The sequence below is a fragment of the Babylonia areolata genome, chromosome 3, assembly GCF_041734735.1.
Source record: "Babylonia areolata isolate BAREFJ2019XMU chromosome 3, ASM4173473v1, whole genome shotgun sequence".
NCBI classification, from domain to species: Eukaryota; Metazoa; Mollusca; class Gastropoda; order Neogastropoda; family Buccinidae; genus Babylonia; species Babylonia areolata.
This window is the reverse complement of record NC_134878.1, coordinates 35666735-35686413: the sequence shown is the minus strand read 5'-3', so window position 1 is coordinate 35686413 and position 19679 is coordinate 35666735. Positions and strand designations below refer to the sequence as shown.

The 19679-nt window shown below is 48.6% G+C and overlaps 1 protein-coding gene across 1 annotated transcript in view; it reads left to right on the top strand.

Moving 5' to 3' along the window:
- LOC143279966 (uncharacterized) overlaps window positions 1-19679 on the top strand; it is a 71555-nt gene that overhangs the window by 42350 nt on the left and 9526 nt on the right. Inside the window, exon 16 of the mRNA XM_076584354.1 lies at window positions 8677-8801. Within this exon, the coding sequence (XP_076440469.1) occupies window positions 8677-8801 (125 nt within the window). The remainder of the gene's footprint in view (window positions 1-8676; window positions 8802-19679) is intronic.

The following is a 19679-nucleotide window of genomic DNA, read 5'->3' as shown; positions in this document are numbered from 1 at the left end:
TGGTTATGTCCATTTTTGTCTGTTAATGGTTCAGAGTTGGCTGTTCGCTATTGTATGTTTCTGTATGTCTGTGGGTTCTCTTCTCGTGTTTTCAGTCATTGTCTCTTGCCCTTCGGGTTCGTCGCCTTGTATCCTCTGACTTCATCTTCAGAGCTGCAGCTTGTTTGGTTGTTGTTGTTCTGGGCTTATTCTTCCATCCTGCTGATACATTTTATCTTCTTCATCTGGTTCTTCCACTGGTTGTTGCCCGGTGTCGTCTTTTCATCGTACTGCATTTCCCGTCCATCTCCTCTTCTTTGTTTTCTTCACGTTTGGTGGCAGGCCAGGGGGGGTGTCTGGTCCTTCATGTATTGCCATTAGTATGTGAATGAGCATGCACGTGTAAAGTAGTGCGTGTGAATATGTGGGGTGAGTGCGCGCGTGCGTGTGTGTGTGTGATCCTATTTTTGCTCGTCATCATTTTTCCCTTTTGGTCCCTAAATCTACTTTATTTCCTTAGATACATACATACATATATAAATCTCTCTCTCTCTCTCTCCATACATACATATATATATATATATATATATATATATATATATACACACACACACACACACACACACACACATACATACGGCCGCCGTTCTTTCTCTGTCTCTGGACCTTGCAGCTGGAATGAACTTCCTCTTTCGCTTCGTCAAGTCTCCACACTCAGCTCTTTCAAGTCTGGCCTTAACCCTTTCAGCCCTGAGTTCCTGAGCAATTTTGACCCTTCTGCCTAAGCTCCTGAGCCAAAATTTGCAAATAATTGGTATTAAACCCTTTGAGCCCTGACCACCGCTTTACCATTTAGAGTTTTGCATGCATGTGAATGACTGGTGCGAAAGCACTTTGATTTGTCTCTGCACAAGATTCAGCGCTATATAAATACCATTACTATTATTATTATTATTATTATTATTATTATGCATGAGAGAGGGAGAGTTTGGGGGCAGGGGAGGGAGTGGTTTTGAGAAAGAGTGGTCTTGAATGATTCCTGTAATTTGTATGTTTGTATATACCCATGCAACCACTTCTGTGATGTAGATAAGGGCAGATCTGATCTTTGTCTTCATAATGCTCATTCTAAGTGACTGATATGCCGTCCCCTCTCCCCCTCAAACCCCGCCAGCTGACATGGTTGTTGTAGGTGATGATGAGTCTTGCTGGGAGATCCCCATGTCCTCCCCCTCCTCCTCCCCCCACCACCACACCAATCCTCCAATCACACCCTCAACAAGCACTCCACCCTCCCCAAACTGACCTTGTCATTTTAGGTGTTGGTGAGGGAGTCTTTTTGGGGAGATTCGCCCCTTGCCCCACCCCTACGTCACCTCCTTCCCCCTTTCCCCAGATCCCTCCTTCCCCACCCCCCCACCCTCACTGCCTACTGACCTGTTCATTGTGGATGTTGATGAGGGAGCCCTGTTGGGAGATTCCCCCCATTTGAACCCCCCCCCCCCCCTCCACCTCCACACCTTCCTCCTTCCCTCTTCCCCCTTCCTCAGATCCCCCCTACCCCAGTGCCCACTTGCCTGGTCATTGTATGTGTTGATGAGGGAGTCCTGTTTAGAGATTACCCGCACCCCCCCAACCCCACCCCCACTTCCCCTTCCCTCCCTCCCTCATCCTCCAACCCTAGACACACACACACACACACCCTCATTCCCTCCCCCCCACCCACACTCCCCACAGACTTGGTCATTGTATGTGTTGATGAGGGAGTCCTGTTTAGAGATTACCCACACACACACCCCCACCCCCACCCCACCCCCACTTCCCCTTCCCTCCCTCCCTCATCCTCCAACCCTAGACAAACACACCCCCTCTCATTCCCTCCCCTCCACCCACACTCCCCACAGACTTGGTCATTGTAGGTGTTGATGAGGGAGTCCTGTTCCGAGATTTGATCCACCCCCACCTCCCCTCCTTCTTCTTCCCCAGACCACCCCCGATCCCCCACTCCCCACTGACCTGGTCATTTAAGGTGTTGATGAGAGGGAGTCCTGTTGAGAAGATTCCCCCCACACCCCACCTTCCCACCTTCCCTCCTTCCCTCATCCTCCTACTCTAGACCCCCTTTCCCCACCCCCCCACCACCCCCACACACACACTCCCCATGACCGGCTCACTGTAGGTGTTGATGAGGGAGTCGTGTTGAGAATATTCCTCCCACACCCCACCAACCCGTCCCCTCTACTCCCTTCCCCCAACAATCCCCCCTTCCCCCTCCACTCCCGTACACCACACACACACATCCCGCACAGACCTGATCATTGTAGGTGTTGATGAGGGAGTCCTGTAGGGAGATGCCCACCACACCCCACCAGCACGTCCCCCTCTTCCCCCTTCCCCAAATACCTCCCCCCCCCCCACTCCCCACTGACCTGGTCATTGTAGATGTTGATGAGGGAGTCCTGTTCATCCCCCCAACCCCGCCATGCCACCCCCACCTTCCCTCCTTCCCTCATCCTCCTACCCAAGACACCTGCCCACCCCCCCCCCCACCTCACCCCCCCAAACCGCCCCCCTCTCCCAACCCCAACACAGCCCACCCCACCTCCATCTCCCACTCCCCACTGACCTGGTCATTGTAGGTGTTGATGAGGGAGTCCTGTTGAGAAGATTCCCCCACACACCCAGCCAGCACCTCCCCTCTATACCTCTTCCCCAGACACCCCCCCCCCCCCCTCCTCTGCCCCCACTCCCCACTGACCTGGTCATTGTAGGTGTTGATGAGGGAGTCCTGCTGTGCGTTCTGGACGTCAGCGGCGGGCAGGAAGATGTCGTTGATCTGCTGGAGTTGTGCCCCGCTGGAGGTGGCCTGGGTGGACAGCATGGTCAGCTGGTCCATCAGACCGTCCACGCTCCCCTCCAGACCTGGACCACAGCACAGAATAGTGATAAGAAACTCTCGGGAGAGCTGGACAGTACAAGGTCTTCATGGAAGAAGCCCCCCTCAGTCAAGTGTTTCGGCCCTTAACTCCTTACACTCTAAGGGGGACGGGCCGCACCCAGGTCATGACTCCTGGATGCCCTTGTATTGCCGCCTTTTTTTTTCTTCTGGTCCTCAGCAGGTTCGAACCCGCACCTCCAGGGTGGTCGCCACTTCAGGACTGAGTCACCTTTTCTGGCAGACATTTTAACCACTGAGCCATTGTACGCCTAGTTTGAGTAGGGAAATTTGATCCTTACGAAGTTTACTTTCATTCCTCCTTGACCAGATCCAGTTGGAACTCTTTTCTGCGCACTCCACAACACAGAATAGAATACAGTATATAGAATGGAATAGAATTATCTCAGGGTAAGAGGAAGCAGTACAATGTTGTTGTTTTTTATCCAGCCCTCGAAGGGAAAACAGTCAAATGAAACAAAGGGGAAAATTGTTACATCAGTACAGCATGAACATTATGATAACGGTTACATAAATAGTAATTTTGCATTTACAACACTATATAGGTAGAGGAGAAGAGGAGAAAATTTAAGGGGGGGGGGGGGGGGGTGATAGAGCAAGAGAGAGGGAGGGGAGAGAGAGAGAGTACTAGACAATATATGTCAGATAATGATAAGGACACAAACACAGGACAATACAAGACAGGACAGGACAATAAACAGTTTCAGACCGTGCAGACAGATCCGTGTCCACTACACCACATCTGCTGTAAATAACAAATTTAAGAATTATATATTATTATAGATGAAATAATAAAGTAGTAATGTTTATCAAAATAAGTACACTAAAAACAAAAACAAACAAGAGAGGCAAGGCCTTCAAGGCTCATTTGTGATAATACACACTTAAGAAAAATAGATAAAAATCATAAATCAAATAAAATCAAATAAAATTCTTAAAATTGTTAAACTATATTCTGTATCTGATATTATAAAGCTGCATGTTCAAAAAGAAAAAGAAAAAAAGAAGGCATAAAAGCAGATTCGAACCAAGCATGTTTGGGTTGAGAATAAGTAGACTCACTAAACTGCATCTAGTGATCTACCAGTGGCGTTAAATAATTAATGTTTAAACATGTTTTTTTCGTATGATAAATCGATTATGGTATTCTTGGTTGTAACGCCGTATAAATCATGTAATTTTGGTATATCTCAGGGATTTCAGAAATTCTTTAAGTCCAGGCAAATGAGATGTTGCCATCACCTGAAGCATACTGCAACATGTATCCGTTTTCTCCAGATCTGCGGAGATCCATATATGATATAGGTTCAGTTAACTACCAGCAGAAGTTACAACATGGTCCATTCAATTTCTGTTTGAAGAACATTCTATTTCATTCAGTATCTACCTTAAAATATTCATAGGCAGTAAACATAACAATGATAATTATAGTTAGTGTCACTGTATGTGTTTTGTCCAGAATTTATATTTCTTTTCTTGTAATTGCTAACAAAAATAAAAATAAAAATAAGGTCATGGCGTATTCATACCCAAACATTTTCAGGATTCGGATCCTGAATAAGATAAACCATTCATGATCTGGAAATACAGCTTAATCAGGAAAACTGACAGCCTATTATTGGTTTGACTGATTTTTTTCCGCACTATTTTTCAATCCAAATGTGGTATTGGCAGACAAAGTATTTCCAGAGAAAATGACATTAAGTTTATCACACACACACACACACACACACACACACACACACACAACTGAACACCAGGTTATTACATAGACTCGCATTTTTTACACAAGAGAGTAAAAATAAATAAATAAATAAATAAAAAGCCCTGTGTATACCAGAGAATTTGGGAGTTGCAGCCCATGAACAAAGAAGAAAAAGAACAAAGAGAAACAAGATCAAACCAGATTGAAATACATGTATATATCACTGTAACAAAGCTACCTACTTCCTAGTCATCCCCATCCCTGGTCCAACCACCACCATCATCCCATTCAGTACAGAAAAAGTATAGAATTGATAAAAGAAAAGCATGTAACTGTGAACATAGTTTGAATACTTACTAAGGTGAAGAAAAGATATAATATATGTAAAAGTAAATAAAAAGTAAATTGTGTCAATGCAGTTTGGATACTAAGATGATGAAAGAATATGTGTTAAAGTAAATGAAAAGAAAATTTTGTCACTTAAACATTACAGTTTGAATACTAGATGAAGAAAAAATATGTGTTAAACTAAATGGAAAAAAAAGGCATGTCATTGTAAACATTACAGTTTTAATACAAGGTGAAAAAACATGTTAGAGTAACTGAAAAGAAAAGTTTGTCATTTAAACATTACAGTTTCTTCTTTTTCCGCTTAACGACCGACATCAGTATGCTGATGAAAATTGTCGTGTTGTGAGTGGTTGCTGTTGGGCGCAGTTTAGCTGAGCTACCGAGGGATGTTCTGTTAACTGATAGGGGAGATGGGGCACAGTCTACTGGTGTGTTCGCATCTCCAGCTAGGCCAATCCGGCTACCGTAGCAGTCCACGGGAATACACCCGATCGGCACTACTTACCAGTGGGGAAAAAAATGAAAACCAAAAAAAAGCAAAAAAACTGAGATATAGAAAAGATAATATGTGTTAAAATAAATAAAAAGAAAGTATGTCATTGTAGGTTAACATTGCAGTTTGAATACTATGAAGAAGAAAAAATATGTATTAGAGTGAATGAAAAGAAAAGCACATCATTGCAAACATTACAGTTTGAATACTAATATGAAGAAAAGAAAATATGAGTTCAGCTAAATAAAAAGAAAAGCATGTAATTTTCCATACAAGGATGAAGAGGAGAGAGAGGGAATAACAGGAAATGGAGGGTGTATTTATGTTTGATGAGTATATATGTATGTATCTATATCTATATGTATGTGTGTGTGTGTGTGTGTGTAATGACACAGTATATATTTTTAAGTTGTAGCTTTAAACTTTTATTCAATCTCAAGTCAGTGAGTATTTGAAAACAAAAAGTTGAAAATTTAAACATGAATTTGTAAGTGTATGCGTGCATGCGTGTCTTATGTTGGTTTAGTTTTGTGTGTCTGAATGTGCACGTATGTGTGGTGCGTGAGCACATGCGCATGAGTGTCTGTGCATGCTTGTGTTTGTGCATGCATGTGTGTGTGCGTGCATGTGTATTCAAGGCCCCCCCCGAAAAGTTGAAAATCAGGCAGTGTGCTCCGTATATGTCAGTGCCTTGTGAAGTGGAAAAAAAGAAAAAAGCTGTGGAGCGCGTGGCAGTCTACCTGCAAGTAGCATCTCCAGCTGTTCGATAGCTTCCTGATCGCTCCTGCTGTCAGCGTAGGCAGCCTTGACAGCGTCATGCTGGGTGAGGTGGAGAAGGAGGAGGGTGAAAAGAGTCACCACTTTCATCGTTGTTCCCGTTGTCTGTCCTCTGTCCCTGAACACAGTCTCCTCACCACCACCTTCAGCCTTGAAGAAGAACAGACTGGTTTTTGATACCACCCCCTGTCGGTTATATATAACAGTTTTGAGTGGGGAGGAGTTGGAGAGTTCAGGAAATGCTTTTGATTGGATGGTTCGGCTTGTCTGTCTGATTGTCTTTCATTATGAGGGCGGAGTTAGGTGGGAAAAGGCTGGACTAAGCTTTTTTCTTTTGTACATTGACCATTCGGCCTGTTTGTCCGTGTGATTTGTGACTATGTCTGGGCCTGGGGTGGTCTTGAGCAGGGGGGTGGTGGTGTGAGAAAGAGAGATTCCTTGTTGTTCAGAATTCATGCTCATTGATTAGTAATGCAGGCCTGGGGGGGACTAAATTGTTAGCACCAATGTTCCCACCATTTGTCATGCCGTCGTTTTTGAAAAGGTGGTTCACGTACTGAAATAACTGTCAAAGTATATGATGCTTGCATAATGAATTATACTCATCTTGTTACCTGTGCTCAATTTACCCTCAGGGCATTTGTAATGTCTCGCTGAGAATGTTCACAAGAGGAATATTTCATGTTTCATTTGCTGCGAGGACAGCAATAGCTTGTGAAAAGATTTATTCATGACAGCTTACTGTCGTTCAGCTGGATGTTTTTTTTATTTTTTTATTTTTTTTTAAATAGTGATTTGAATGTTAGGTTTAGAATGAAAGCGCCATTGTTACATTTATATGTGTGCATGCACACTTTGTGTGTGCATGTGTGAGTGTGTGTGTGTGTGCAGTTGTCTGTTTGTCAGTTCCTTGATTTTTCAGTCAGAATTTATTCCTGATAAACTTTTGTCAAGCATTCTAGCATGTTACAAACAAGAAAACAAAAACAACAAAAAGCGCAAGAAATTCCCAGTAGTGACGAGGAAACCCAAAATTATGCTACTTTCAGTTGAGAAACTCTCATCTTCTGTAGTCAGTAACCTGCAGTGTGAAAAAATATCTTCCTTTTTTTTTTTTATAACCCAGAATATGGAACAATTTATTTTCTATATTTTGATGATAATGTTGAATGACAATCAGGTGATGGTGATGCTGCTACTGGGGGAGGGGGGGGATCCATTTAGGTTTCGGACAACTGGACAAGGCTGTTTTCTCACAACATATCCCTGTGTGAACCAGGCTGGGTGATACAGACACGTACAGTGTTGGTCAGGAAACTCCGTGTGGAGAAACTTTGCCCCAGTTTCTCAAAGGTCACAGTCTCAGGGTTCAAACCTAGTTGGACCCACTGGCATGACAGTCATCACAGATTTTTTTTTTTTAATTATTATTTTCATTATTATCATTATGGAGATTGGTGATGGATTAATGATTGGAGGATCTGTTTCAGGGTTGACAGAAGCAATAGATTGTGAGGTATTCATTTCATGTGACTTGTTCAATGTTGTGTAAAGTGGATTATGAGAAGCAGTCGGTGGGCTGTGTATACAGAAAGCTTGTGGATCTGGATCATTTGAAAAAACAACAACAAAAAACAACATTATCCAACTGTTTGCTTGTATTGTAATATTTACCATGGTTATCCTGTCTGATTGTACAATTGTTGATATCATGTTACAATACATTGCATAAGTGCTTTGTTCTTCATCACAGTGTATTGTGTGAGTGTTGTTTTTACTTTACAATACTTTCTAAAAGTTTAGTTTTTGCATTACAAAATATTAAAAGAGTGTTGTTTTTACATTACAATACAGCATAGTGATGCCACAAAGTGCAATTTGGTGCAGTGCAGTACTGTAGCTTTCACGCCAGCATTGTAAATCATTGACTGGCTTTTTTTTTGTATGGTAATAGATATGATTTGGTTGGGATCGATGGCCCTTTTTTGCCACCTCATATAGCAGCATGTGTCACAGGATATTGCTGTATGTAAGAACTGAAAGATGACATTTAATTGATGGCAGCATGCTTTCTCTTGCCTCAGACGTGGCCAGTATCAACACAACACAACACAACACAATACAAACAACACAGCACAAAACAGTACATTATAACACAGGTAATGATGATGACTTTGCAGCGTACCTTGGCCAGGTGGAGAGGGACGTGGCCAGTATCAACACAACACAACACAATACAAACAACACAGTACAAAACAGTACATTATAACACAGGTAATGATGATGACTTTGCAGCGTACCTTGGCCAGGTGGAGAGGGATGTGGCCAGTATCAACACAACACAACACAATACAATACAAACAACACAGCACAAAACAGTACATTATAACACAGGTAATGATGATGACTTTGCAGCGTACCTTGGCCAGGTGGAGAGGGACGTGGCCAGTATCAACAACCACATGAAGCAGGCCCGGGAGGAGGGGGAGGGGGAGCAGCTCACCTTCCTCGTCATCAAGAAAGAACTGGCGGAGAGAGAGGTGGGTGGGGGTGAGGGGAAGGAGGCCTCAGCTATCACCGGGAAAGAAAAGCCTAACACAAGTCTAATACTTAGAAACGTTGTTTTAATTGGCCTTTTAACATCTTCAGGAAAGAGCTGGCCGGGAGAGAGGTTTGAGGGGTGTGTGGGGGGGGGGGGGGGGGGGGGGGGGGCTTCAGCTATCACAACATAGAGGAAAGGAAAGAATAACATTGTATTTCTAATGTTGTTTTAGCTGGTCTTGTAATGCCATCACAAGAGAGCTGGCTGACCACTTCCGTGCTTGGGGTGAGTCCTGTCAGTGTCGGCAGATTCATAGAGGGCTGTTGTTTGAGGGACGTGGTGGCGGTCTCCACTCTGGGAGGGACGCTCACTCAGTCTGGCTCCGTGACTAAGCCATTATTGTCGTTAGTAGGGGGCTTAGTAGGTGGTGTCCTAAGTACGTTAAAACAGAACAGGCACCACTGAACACCACCGAAGTGACTCAGCAGCAGTGCAGGGTCTGCTCTGGTGTGTGGCCTCCTGGCAACCTAACATTGATGGTTCCCTGTGGACTGCCGACGCTGGAACTACGACGGACGAACCCGGGTGTGGCCGTGTATGGGGGAATCTAAATGTGCGGCATGGGAGTAATGCCACTGAGGCGGTACAGATGATGGGGCAGCAAAAAAAAAAAAAAAGAAAAAAAAAAGGGAGCTGGCTGAGAGAAGAGGGGAGGGGGCGCTCAGTTTTCACAACATAGATATAGAGGACAGAAAAACATAACGTCTTTATAACGTCGTTTTGATTTACCCTTTATTGTCATCAGGAAAGAGCTGGATGAGACAGAGGTTTTGGGGAGGGGATGAGGGGCCCTCAGTTATCACCACACAGTGCAAAGAAAAGCATAATATAGTCTTTTTAACGTAGTTGTAGTTTTAGTTGGTTTTATAACGCCAACAAGAAAGAGCTGCCCGAGAGAGAGGTGGCTGCCTCAGCTGTCAGCAGTTACAGGAGATTTTCAGTTTCCAGTTTCAGTTTCTCAAGGAGGCATCACTGGGTTCAAACAATCCCATATTCACTACACCACATCTGCTAGGCAGATACATGACCAGCAGCATAACCCAGTGCACCAGCCAAGCTTTGATAGCATACATATATATATATATTTGTGTACCTATCAAAGTGGATTTCTTCTACAGAATTTTGCTAGAGGACAGCACTTTATGTTTCCATAGGTTCTTTTTCAGTGTGCTAAGTGTGTGTTGCACACAGGACCTCAGTTTATCTTCTCATCTTAAGGCCAGACACGGTAGTGAAATTTTGACCAAAATTATGATTTTTTGTGATTTTCGTTTTTTCGCATAATTTGCTTCTTCAACATCTAATCTTTATAGTCCGTTTCACCTGGGTACTATATTCACTTAAATAAAGCTTTAAACAGCATCAACATGTGTGATTTCTTGTGAGTACAAGCATATCTCTTTCTTTTCCTCTTTTCTCAGTTTTGTGTTTTGTCCTCGTAATACCATTTTTCAAAATGCTAATGCTCAAAAACTTTAAAAGATAGCATGTTCAAACTTAGTACTTTATTTCTTTATGTATTCATCTTTATTATAGTGCAGTGGTTTGTATAGTACCAGTAAAAGAATGAATATACACTCATTTGAAAAAAATGATGTCAAGGAATTTATACTCATTTCAACAAAGAAAAAAATAATAAATGTATTTATTCAGATTCCTAAATACCACTGCACTATAATAAAGAACAAATACAAATAAATCAAATAAAACAACAGAAATGACATATCTATAAAGGTACCGAAGTTATAAGCTTTTAATTGTTTTGTTTGTCGGCCATTTTGGATTCGTTTCCATGGAAACCGTCACGACAAATTGCACAAAATAACCTTTTTAGACATGTTTAGTCTAATATCTTTGCATACCATGTCACAGAAAGCCATAAACTTCAAGTTTATTTCATACGTTTTTGTACAACCGTGTCTGGCCTTAATGACTAGATGCTCAGTTTGGTTTTCCAGTCAAACTTAGAAGAAAGGGTGATTGTGGGTTCGAACCCAGACTCGCAGGTACAGGAGAGAAAGGCATAACTGAGTTTTGATGAACTGGTCTTTCTGATGTGTTCACTGGCCTTTTAACATCATCAAGAAAAAGAGGTGGTTGAAGGAGAGATTAGGTCCTTAGCTATGCCTCAGCAGGATGTAAAATAAGCTTGGGAAATCATGTTCATTGAGTGAATTTCTGTTGTTGGTTTCACTTTTGTTGTTTTGATTGTGTGTTTTTTTGTGTGTTTTTTTACCAATACTGTTCTGCATAATTGGATAGAAAAAAAACCCACAGCCTTCGGATTGCTCGTTCAGATTTCTTTGTTTGCCTTATCAGTATCATTTATTTCACACAGAGAGGGTAAAAATTATATATAAAAAAAGATCAGAACTAAATCAACTCATATTGTGTAACATGAAAGTATATCACCATGTCATTGGTGGGCATAATACTGTTTGGTGTCATATACTGTACCATGTCAAACTGATGCAAACTAGGCCTATGGTTTGCTCTGCTTGGCCAAATTTCGCGTGGCTAACAGTGAAAAGACGGGCTCACCCGCTCTCAGCCAATCAAACGCCTCTAAAAGCTATAAGCGCTGAATCATTCCTTTGGCCAAGGCTCTCCACGCCATCTTGTCAGGTTTACGCTCTGTCTCATCTTACGCTTTTTTTGGCTATTAAGCGTATTCATTTGGCCTTATTTTGCTGCATGCGGCTTGTGTTTATTGTATTCTTACATTCTGTGTACTCGATTCGACTCGGCACCCTCGATTCGTTCGTTTTTTTCTGCCTCTTAGTCGATCCTGTCTTTCCTTTCTCTGTTGGGGGTTGGATTTTCGCTGGGTGCCTAAGCGCGGGTTCCATGCCTCGTGTGCCATACCACGAAGGCAGGGATCATGATGCTGGGATTGAGACTCGGCAAGAGACTCTCCCAGGCCCGGAGCTCATGATTCCTCCCGATACGGACCGCGGCGATGCGTCGTTAGACGCTGATCGCGGAGGCGACTTGTACCAGTAAAACGGTCATGAAGGGGACCGGGGGGAAAGAGGTACGAGCGTCGCCTCCCGAGGTGTCCCAGCGCGAGGCGGGGAAGGGGGAATGGCAAATCCTCTCTTGGCTGTGGGGACTCGCATCGCAGCTAGGCGCGAACTCCCAAGGGGAGGCTGCGCCCGGCCATTACCCGGGTCCCCACTCGGAGATGGCCCTCACGGGCCCCATTGTTGTTCCCCCTCCTCCCTTCTCTGTCGACCCCCCTCCCCCACCTCCTTTTGGGGGGGGGAGAAAAATTTGGTTCTGGGGGGGGAATCTCTACTTTGCCAACCCCGGGCCAAGCCACCCCAGTCTCCCCACGGGAGGGGATTCGGGGCGCGTGGCAACCTGCTCTGCAGGTCTTCCTGCTATCCGGCCGGTCTCCCCTGCTGGGGGAGGCCCGCGCGTGTCAGGCGGTTCCGGGCAGTCAGCCCGCTCGTCTTCGGGCGGGACTGACACCCAAGTCGGACCTGACCTCCCTCCGACTTGGCCAGGTTTTTTCCTTCATGGAGGTCAACGCGCCAGTGACCCTTGGGGTTCGGGTCACAGTATGGCTGGTGCCCACGGGTGGTTACCCCCATTCTACCCGTACTGGGGCGCACCTATGGTGCATGCTGGGTTGCCAGGAGTACCAAGGGCCAGCCCCTTGTCCGCTCCCCACCGGACCCAACCCAGCACATCTCACAGGGTGACACACACAGCCCCGACAAGTGGGATCGACTTCTTGTCGGTCAGGTCGAGCTCCTCGACCAATATTGCCGCTCTGTCCACAAATCAGGCCTCTGTCAACCCACAGGTGACCTCCACGGTCACAACGGCCTCCTTGTCAGGACTGACGGCTGCTGAGGGGCCCTACTCGGCCCGGGGGAGCCTGCGGTTCCCACCTGCCCAGCCCTCGGTCCTACAGTGAGATGAGTGGGTGTTTGTCCCCTCACAGCACTCGTGGGTCCCTCTTGCATCCAGGGACGCCCTCTCTGAAAAGGTGTGGCACCCACCATCCCAAGCATGGTTGGACCTACGGTCCACACGCTCCCCACCCGCTTCAGGTGTCAAGGACATAACAGTGGCGGCCATGGTCCCGGCTCGGGATCGTCCCAGCTCATCCCGCTGGGCTGACCACAGCTCACAGGACGCCCCAGTGGGTACATCCACTTGGGATGGCACCCAGCAGGGGATGGACTGCGAACAAGAGTGGGAGCCCCTGTCTTTGGATGAGGACGAACAAGCAGATGAGCACTCTTCGCCCACATCCCAGGGGGGACAGATTGAGCCCGCGCCTCCCTAGGGACCAGCCTGAACCAAACTCGGACTTTGCCGAGCTCGAACTGACCCTCCCCAATAGGGTCACGTATGCCGAATCAGTCCCTCAGGCTACTTTGTTACCCTTGACCCTCCTTACGCCATGTGACTCTACCTCCAGAACCACAAGGCGACTCAGAGTGCCAGAAATGGTGCAGGAATGGCTTGATAAGCCAACCCGCACTGTCAGGGGTGCTGCTTCCATCCCTCCTCCAGGCAGGGAGTCCCTCTCTGCCCCGGGCGCCTTTTCCCCGGGAAAGTTCCTTAAAGATTCCTCCAAGGGAGGGGTGTGGTCCTGGTACACACAGGACCACCCTGCCTACAGCGAAGCAAAGCCCTCCGCACAGGACAGGATGTTGGTCTCACAGCGCACCATCTTCCCCACTTCAGCTACCGTATCCTTTAAAATGTTAGCAGAGTGGGACAAATTGGCTCGCCGCTGCCTCCTCGAGGTTTCCACAGCTTACACCTTCTTCGACGCGTTCCTCCACAGGGCCAATGGGCTGTGGGAACAGTGTCCGGTTAATCAGGACACGGGGTCTCCTTCCTCTGTCCCGCCTGGCCTCTTCACCGACCAGAGGTTACACGCTTTTGGCAGTAGGGTAGCATCTGGTCTCATGCGGTCCATCCCAGCACAGCAGCACTCCCTCTTCAGCCAGTTCCCGCCCCATTTTGTCAGCCACAGGGCAGAGACAAACAGGGAGGTGGCCTCATATTTGGCCCACACCTCTCAGGGGCTCCAGGGTTCTATGCCATTGAAGAGACCGGCCACCAGGGCCCCTCCATATACCACGCCGCCTAAGTCAAAGCAGCGTGTGCAGAATCAGCGGCAGAGGAATAAACCACCTTATGTCCGTCCAAGCCGACCGGCCATGTCCAAGGCTAGAAGGCAGCACCCCCAATGACTGGGCCCCGATTCAGCACCGCCAGTCGTTCAGCCCCTCCAAGTAGGAAACTTGTCCTGGCATGCACATCAGTGGTGTGCTCTGGGACTCAACGATGGAATTATGTCGGTGCTAGAGTCGGGGTACGTGCTGCCTTGGGTGGAGGACCGCCCCCCTCTAAAATCCACTCCTCCTCCTCAGGTGCCCAGCTCGATGGAGCAGGAGAGCGTCCTAGAAAAAGAGATATCGCACCCACTCCTCATAGGGGCTATATCTCGACTCTCGGACCTGGGCCCCGGTTTTTACGGCTGGTTGTTCGTGACTCCAAAGGTCTCGGGAGGGTGGAGACCAGTTTTGGACTTGTCCCCCCTCAACAAATTCCTCCCCAAAATCAAATTCAAGATGGACACACAGGCACAGATTCGGGAGACCATCCAACAAGGCGATTGGGCTACCTCTATCGATCTGGAAGATGCTTATTTTCATATCCTCATCCATTCGGCATCCCGTCGGTACCTGAGGTTCGTGTGGAGGGACAAGGGGTTCCAGTTCCCGGCCCTCCCATTTGGTCTGTCCCTTGCCCCTTTCCTGTTTACCAAGGTGGTGCGGGAATTGGTGTCCATCGTCCGCTCGGAATCCATTTGTCTCTGTGTGTACCTGGACGACTGGCTTATCCTGGCCCAGTCGCAGGCCCTGTGCCTGAGTCATACGGCCAGACTTCTAGACCTTTGCTCCCAACTGGGCTTCCTCATGGACCAGGAGATATGCGATCTGTCCCCAAGTCAGTCCTTCGACTTCTTAGGGATGAGATTCGACACGCGGTCCATGATAGTCTCTCTGACGCCAGATCACTGGGACCGTCTGACAGGCCTCCTCAGCCACTTGCACCGCTCCTCCCAAGATACACTCTCTTCCCTCTTGGGCATGATGGAGTCCACGGCACCTCTCATTCCCCTGGACAGGGTTCTCAAGCACCCTCTCCAGAGGGCACTGAGGTTATGCCGGTCCCAGAGCACTCAGCCATGGGATACCCAGATATGTCTGGGCGAGTGGTTCCTCGAGGTGACATCAGAGTGGTTAATCACCCCCCTTCGGACACAGGGGGTGCCCATAGCCCCACCTACTCTTCAGGTGGCACTCTTTACAGACGCCTCCTCCCTGGGCTGGGGAGCCCACATGGACTCACTCCATGCAGCAGGGACTTGGTCCACGGAGGAGTGCCTATGCCACATCATTGTTCTGGAACTGGGGGCAGTTCGCAGGGCTCTCCTGCACTTCATGGGGGAGGCCACTGGCAAGACCATCCGCTTGTTCACGGACAAGACGACGGTCACATGTTATGTGAACAAATGGGGGGGGAGCGCACTCGGCAGACCTCTCCCTGCGGACCGAGGCTCTCCTCCGTTGGTACCACAGCAAGGGCATTGCACTTTCAGCGAGACACTTAGCAGGAAAAGACAACATCTTGGCAGATGCTCTCAGCAGGTCCAAGAGTGTCATACGCACAGAGTGCACCCTGGACAAGGACAGCCTTCAGTGGGTGTGGGAACAGTGGTTTCGACTGATGGTGGACCTTGTTCAACAAGAGACTTCCCACTTACGTCTCTTCGGTTGCCAACCCAGAAGCGTGGGCAGTGGATGCTCTCTCTCTAGACTGGAGCAGTCTGATTGCCTCCGCGCTTCCTCCCTTTCCAATTCTGTCCAAGGTGATACGGAAAGACAGATTGGAACGCCCGCAGCTGATCCTCATTGCGCCGAAATGGCCAGCCCAGACCTGGTTTCCGGACCTTCAGTCCCTGACACATGTTTCCACCCCTGGAACTTGAAACCAAATCTCATCTGCTGAGGCAGCCTCGCTCGGACACTCCTCATTCCAATCCTCAACTGCTCCACCTGCACGCATGGCTGCTGTGCGGTCGGAACTGTCAGCATCACCATTGAAGTCCTCGATCCCTCGGTCGGCCTCTGTGTCGGCTGCGCTGACCCAGGGGTGTGCCTCCTCTCACCTCCTCTCCATAGTCACCAGAGCAAGGAGGCAGGGAACGGAGACTTTGTATGACTTTCGCTGGAAGAAATGGTTACGGTGGTGTACAGCTCAGGGCATTCCCCCTACAAACCCTACGAGCATGCAGCTGGCCAGCTTTCTGGCTCACTGCTCCTCGGTTCTCATCCTGTCTGCTAGTTCTGTGCGAGGGTACAGGTCTGCCATCTGTACCACAATTCAAACAGCTAGGTGGTCCTGCCTTTGAAGCGGATTTCCTGCTCAGAGAGGTGGCTAGGGGGCCCCTCTGAAGGAAGCTAGAGACCCCAGAAGAGTGCCCCTCTGTGACTTGTTCCTGGTGCTGGATTTCATTCGAAAACAGCCCTTCGAGCCATTGGGGACTATTCCTTTTGACATCCTCACCCTCAAGACCACTTTCCTTCTGTGGCTGGCCACAGGCCGTCGTAGAAGTGAGTTGCATGGTCTTACTGGAATGCCACAAGATCTGGCCTTCCACAGAGATGGTTCCATCACTATTCGTTTCCTTCCAGAGTTTCTGGCTAAGAACCAAGACCCTGAGGTTCCTTCCCCCTCTCTGAGGGTCAGACCTTTGTCCGATATTCTTGCCCAAGATGATGAGGATAGGCATCTCTGCCCTGTTCGGTGTCTCAAATATTATTGGGATAGGTCTCGCCACAGGCGTTCTTCTCAGAGGCGTCTGCTCATCTCCCTCAATGAGAATTACAAGAAAGACATCGCTGCAGGCACCATTTCCTGCTGGGTTTCCCAAGTCATTCGTAGAGCCTACTCTCATGCACACAGGGATATCAGCTGTCTTCATCCCAGAGCACACGAAGTGCGGGCCATAGCTACTTCGGCTGCTTTCCAGCACTCAGTGCCAACGCAGCATGTCTTGGAGGCAGTCTTCTGGCGGTCTGAGAATCCCTTCATCAACTTCTATCTCAGGAATTTCCGTATGACCAGGGCTGACGGTTCCAAGGGGATTTCCTTTGTCGCGGCTAACACTGCCGTCTCAGTTACAAGGGCTCCCCATACGAACCAGTAGGCGTTGCCCTCCTCCATTTGCTTTAAATTCTGCATCAGTTTGACATGGTACAGTATATGACACCAAAAGGAGGAGTTCCTCCCGAAACCTGGAGGGGGTCAGGCTGGTGTTCTCTTGACCCACTCCCGGGAGGGTCACTACCTTGTCGTGGTTGGGAGGCTTAGTGGCCAGTGATCGAGCGAGCTATGTCGGCGGGGGCATCAGTGCTTCTTGGGGTTTGGTGCTCTGGTCCCAGGTCTTAATTGACAGCCTACATAGCCATCGTAGCTGTTAGGGCTGAATAAGTGGTGGTTTTGTACTGATGCCCCTGATAGGGCTTCCCATGCCGAACAGGTCGTGAGTGAGGCCCAAACTAAACGTGACCCACTGTCCCTTTCGCTGTCCTCTATTCTTCTTTTGACCGCCTCTTTTCTGTCCTCAGCTCCCCATCAAGCCTTCTTTTCCACATTCTTTTTTCTCTGCGGCCTTCTTCAGGCCCGCCGTGTTTGCCGTGCGGCGCGACCTGTGATGGAGGGGAATGAGATCCTGGGGATTGAGAGAGCACGCTGCTCTCAACACATCCCTTTGGCTCGGACCTCTCTTACGACAGGCGGCACACATTGGCCCGTGTGTGTCAATCGGCTACCCCTTCGTGGGGCTGGGTCAAGACTGGCAGTTTAGTGGCTAGCGAAGATAACCCCCATAGTGCTCGGTTCTCTGTCCCCGGGAGCTGGGCATGATCGGGGGGGAACATGTTGGAGCTAGACTGTTGGTCGTATATCCCTCCCGAAACCTGGAGGGGGTCAAGCTGGTGTTCCCTTGACCCTGGCCCCTAAGTTGGACCCCATGGTGGGTGGGTAAGGGAGGGATGAATTTACATTTTTTTCAACATGACTTCCAAAAAATCACACACCCCTAACTCTGGTAAAAGACGAAGACAAGGAACGGACGACTCAGACTCCGATTCGGAGGTCGTTGAGACCTCCGGATTTTGGCCATCGTGGCTTGTGATGGAGGGCGCTGATGACGACAAGCCCTTGTCGGCTCTCAGCCCCTTCGCTATCCAGAAGGGCTTTCAGTGTCTGGCAGGATCGCTGAAATCCATCAAGAGGCTGAGGAGCGGAGCATTTTTAGTTCAGACAGAGTCCAAAAGGCAGACACAGCTCCTTCTCAAGGCGACCACTTTCGTGGATAGGGTGGTGAAGGTTTCCCCTCACAAAGGTCTCAACTGCTCAAAGGGGGTCATCAGATGCCCGGAGTTGAAAGGTGTGTCTGAGGCTGAAATCAAGAGCGAGCTGTCCTCTCAGGGAGTGACCGACGTGTACAGGGTGATGGTGAGGAAGGGGTCGGACAGAGTCCCGACCAACACTTTCTTCCTCACCTTCTGCTGCCCGGATGTCCCCAAGGACATTCGGGTCGGATACCTGATAGTTAGTGTAAGCCTGTATGTGCCGTCCCCTCTGAGATGTTTTAAATGCCAGAAATTCGGACACGTGAGAGACCGATGTAAGGAGGAAGAGGCGTGTGGCACCTGTTCGAAGGCGGCGCACCAGGGCGATTGCGTCAGTGCAGCCCGGTGTGCGAACTGCGGAGGTGGCCACCCGTCCTCATCGAAAGACTGCCCCGCCTGGAAAAAAGAAAAACAAATCCAGAAGGTCAAGACAGAAAAGAAGTTATCCTTCTTTGAGGCAAAGAAACAGGTGGAGGCCACGTCGCCTAAGGCGTCGTACGCCTCTGTCATCAGACCCAGGACGGTGGACGTCGCGGTCCAGACGACGTCCACAGGGACGCAGACGGACGACTTACCCACCTCGTCGGAACCGTTGGCCTTGTGTAGAGGCGCCGTGTCCACCCCTTCCCATCCTGTGCGGCAGTCCTCAGGGGCTGCTGGGCGGGAGCGGAAAACCTCGGGCGGAGGCACGTTGTCCGCCTCCCGCCCCACCCCACCCCCCGGCACCCCTCGCCCCGCCTCTCGTCTGCCTGGCCCTCGGGCTGGCGGAAGTGGCCGGAAACCCCCCGTACCTCCAAAACTCAAGGAGGGGAGGGTTGCGGCCTCGGCGGGATCGGGAGGGGCCGAGGTCGTGGATATTCCGACTCGGTCGGAATCCGAAAAAGTAATTTGTAAAAATAAATACTCCATCCTGGCCGACCTTGAGCCACCGCAAGCAGAGGAGCAGGGGGTAGCGATGGAATAGGCTGCTGCTTTATTTTTTTAACCTTTTTAATGGCAGTGATCCACTGGAACATCCGGGGTTTCTACACCAATTTTCAGGAACTCCAGCTGCTTTGTCGTGCTTTGAAACCTTCAGTGCTGGCGCTGCAGGAGACTCTGCAAAGAGATGGCAAGGTTTTATCTCTCTCTGGTTTTAACTCAGTTTTTAAACCCGCTCAACCGAAGCAAGAGGGGTTGACGGGAGGTGTCGCTCTTTTTATTCGCAAGTCCCTTTTATACAGTACAGTTCTTTTAAGCACCCCTTTACAGGTGGTGGCAGTGAGAGTCACACTTGAGAAAACCATCACTGTCTGCTCTCTCTACCTTCCTCCTTCTGTCCGTGTTCTGAGGCAGGACCTCATGAACCTGGTCGACCAGCT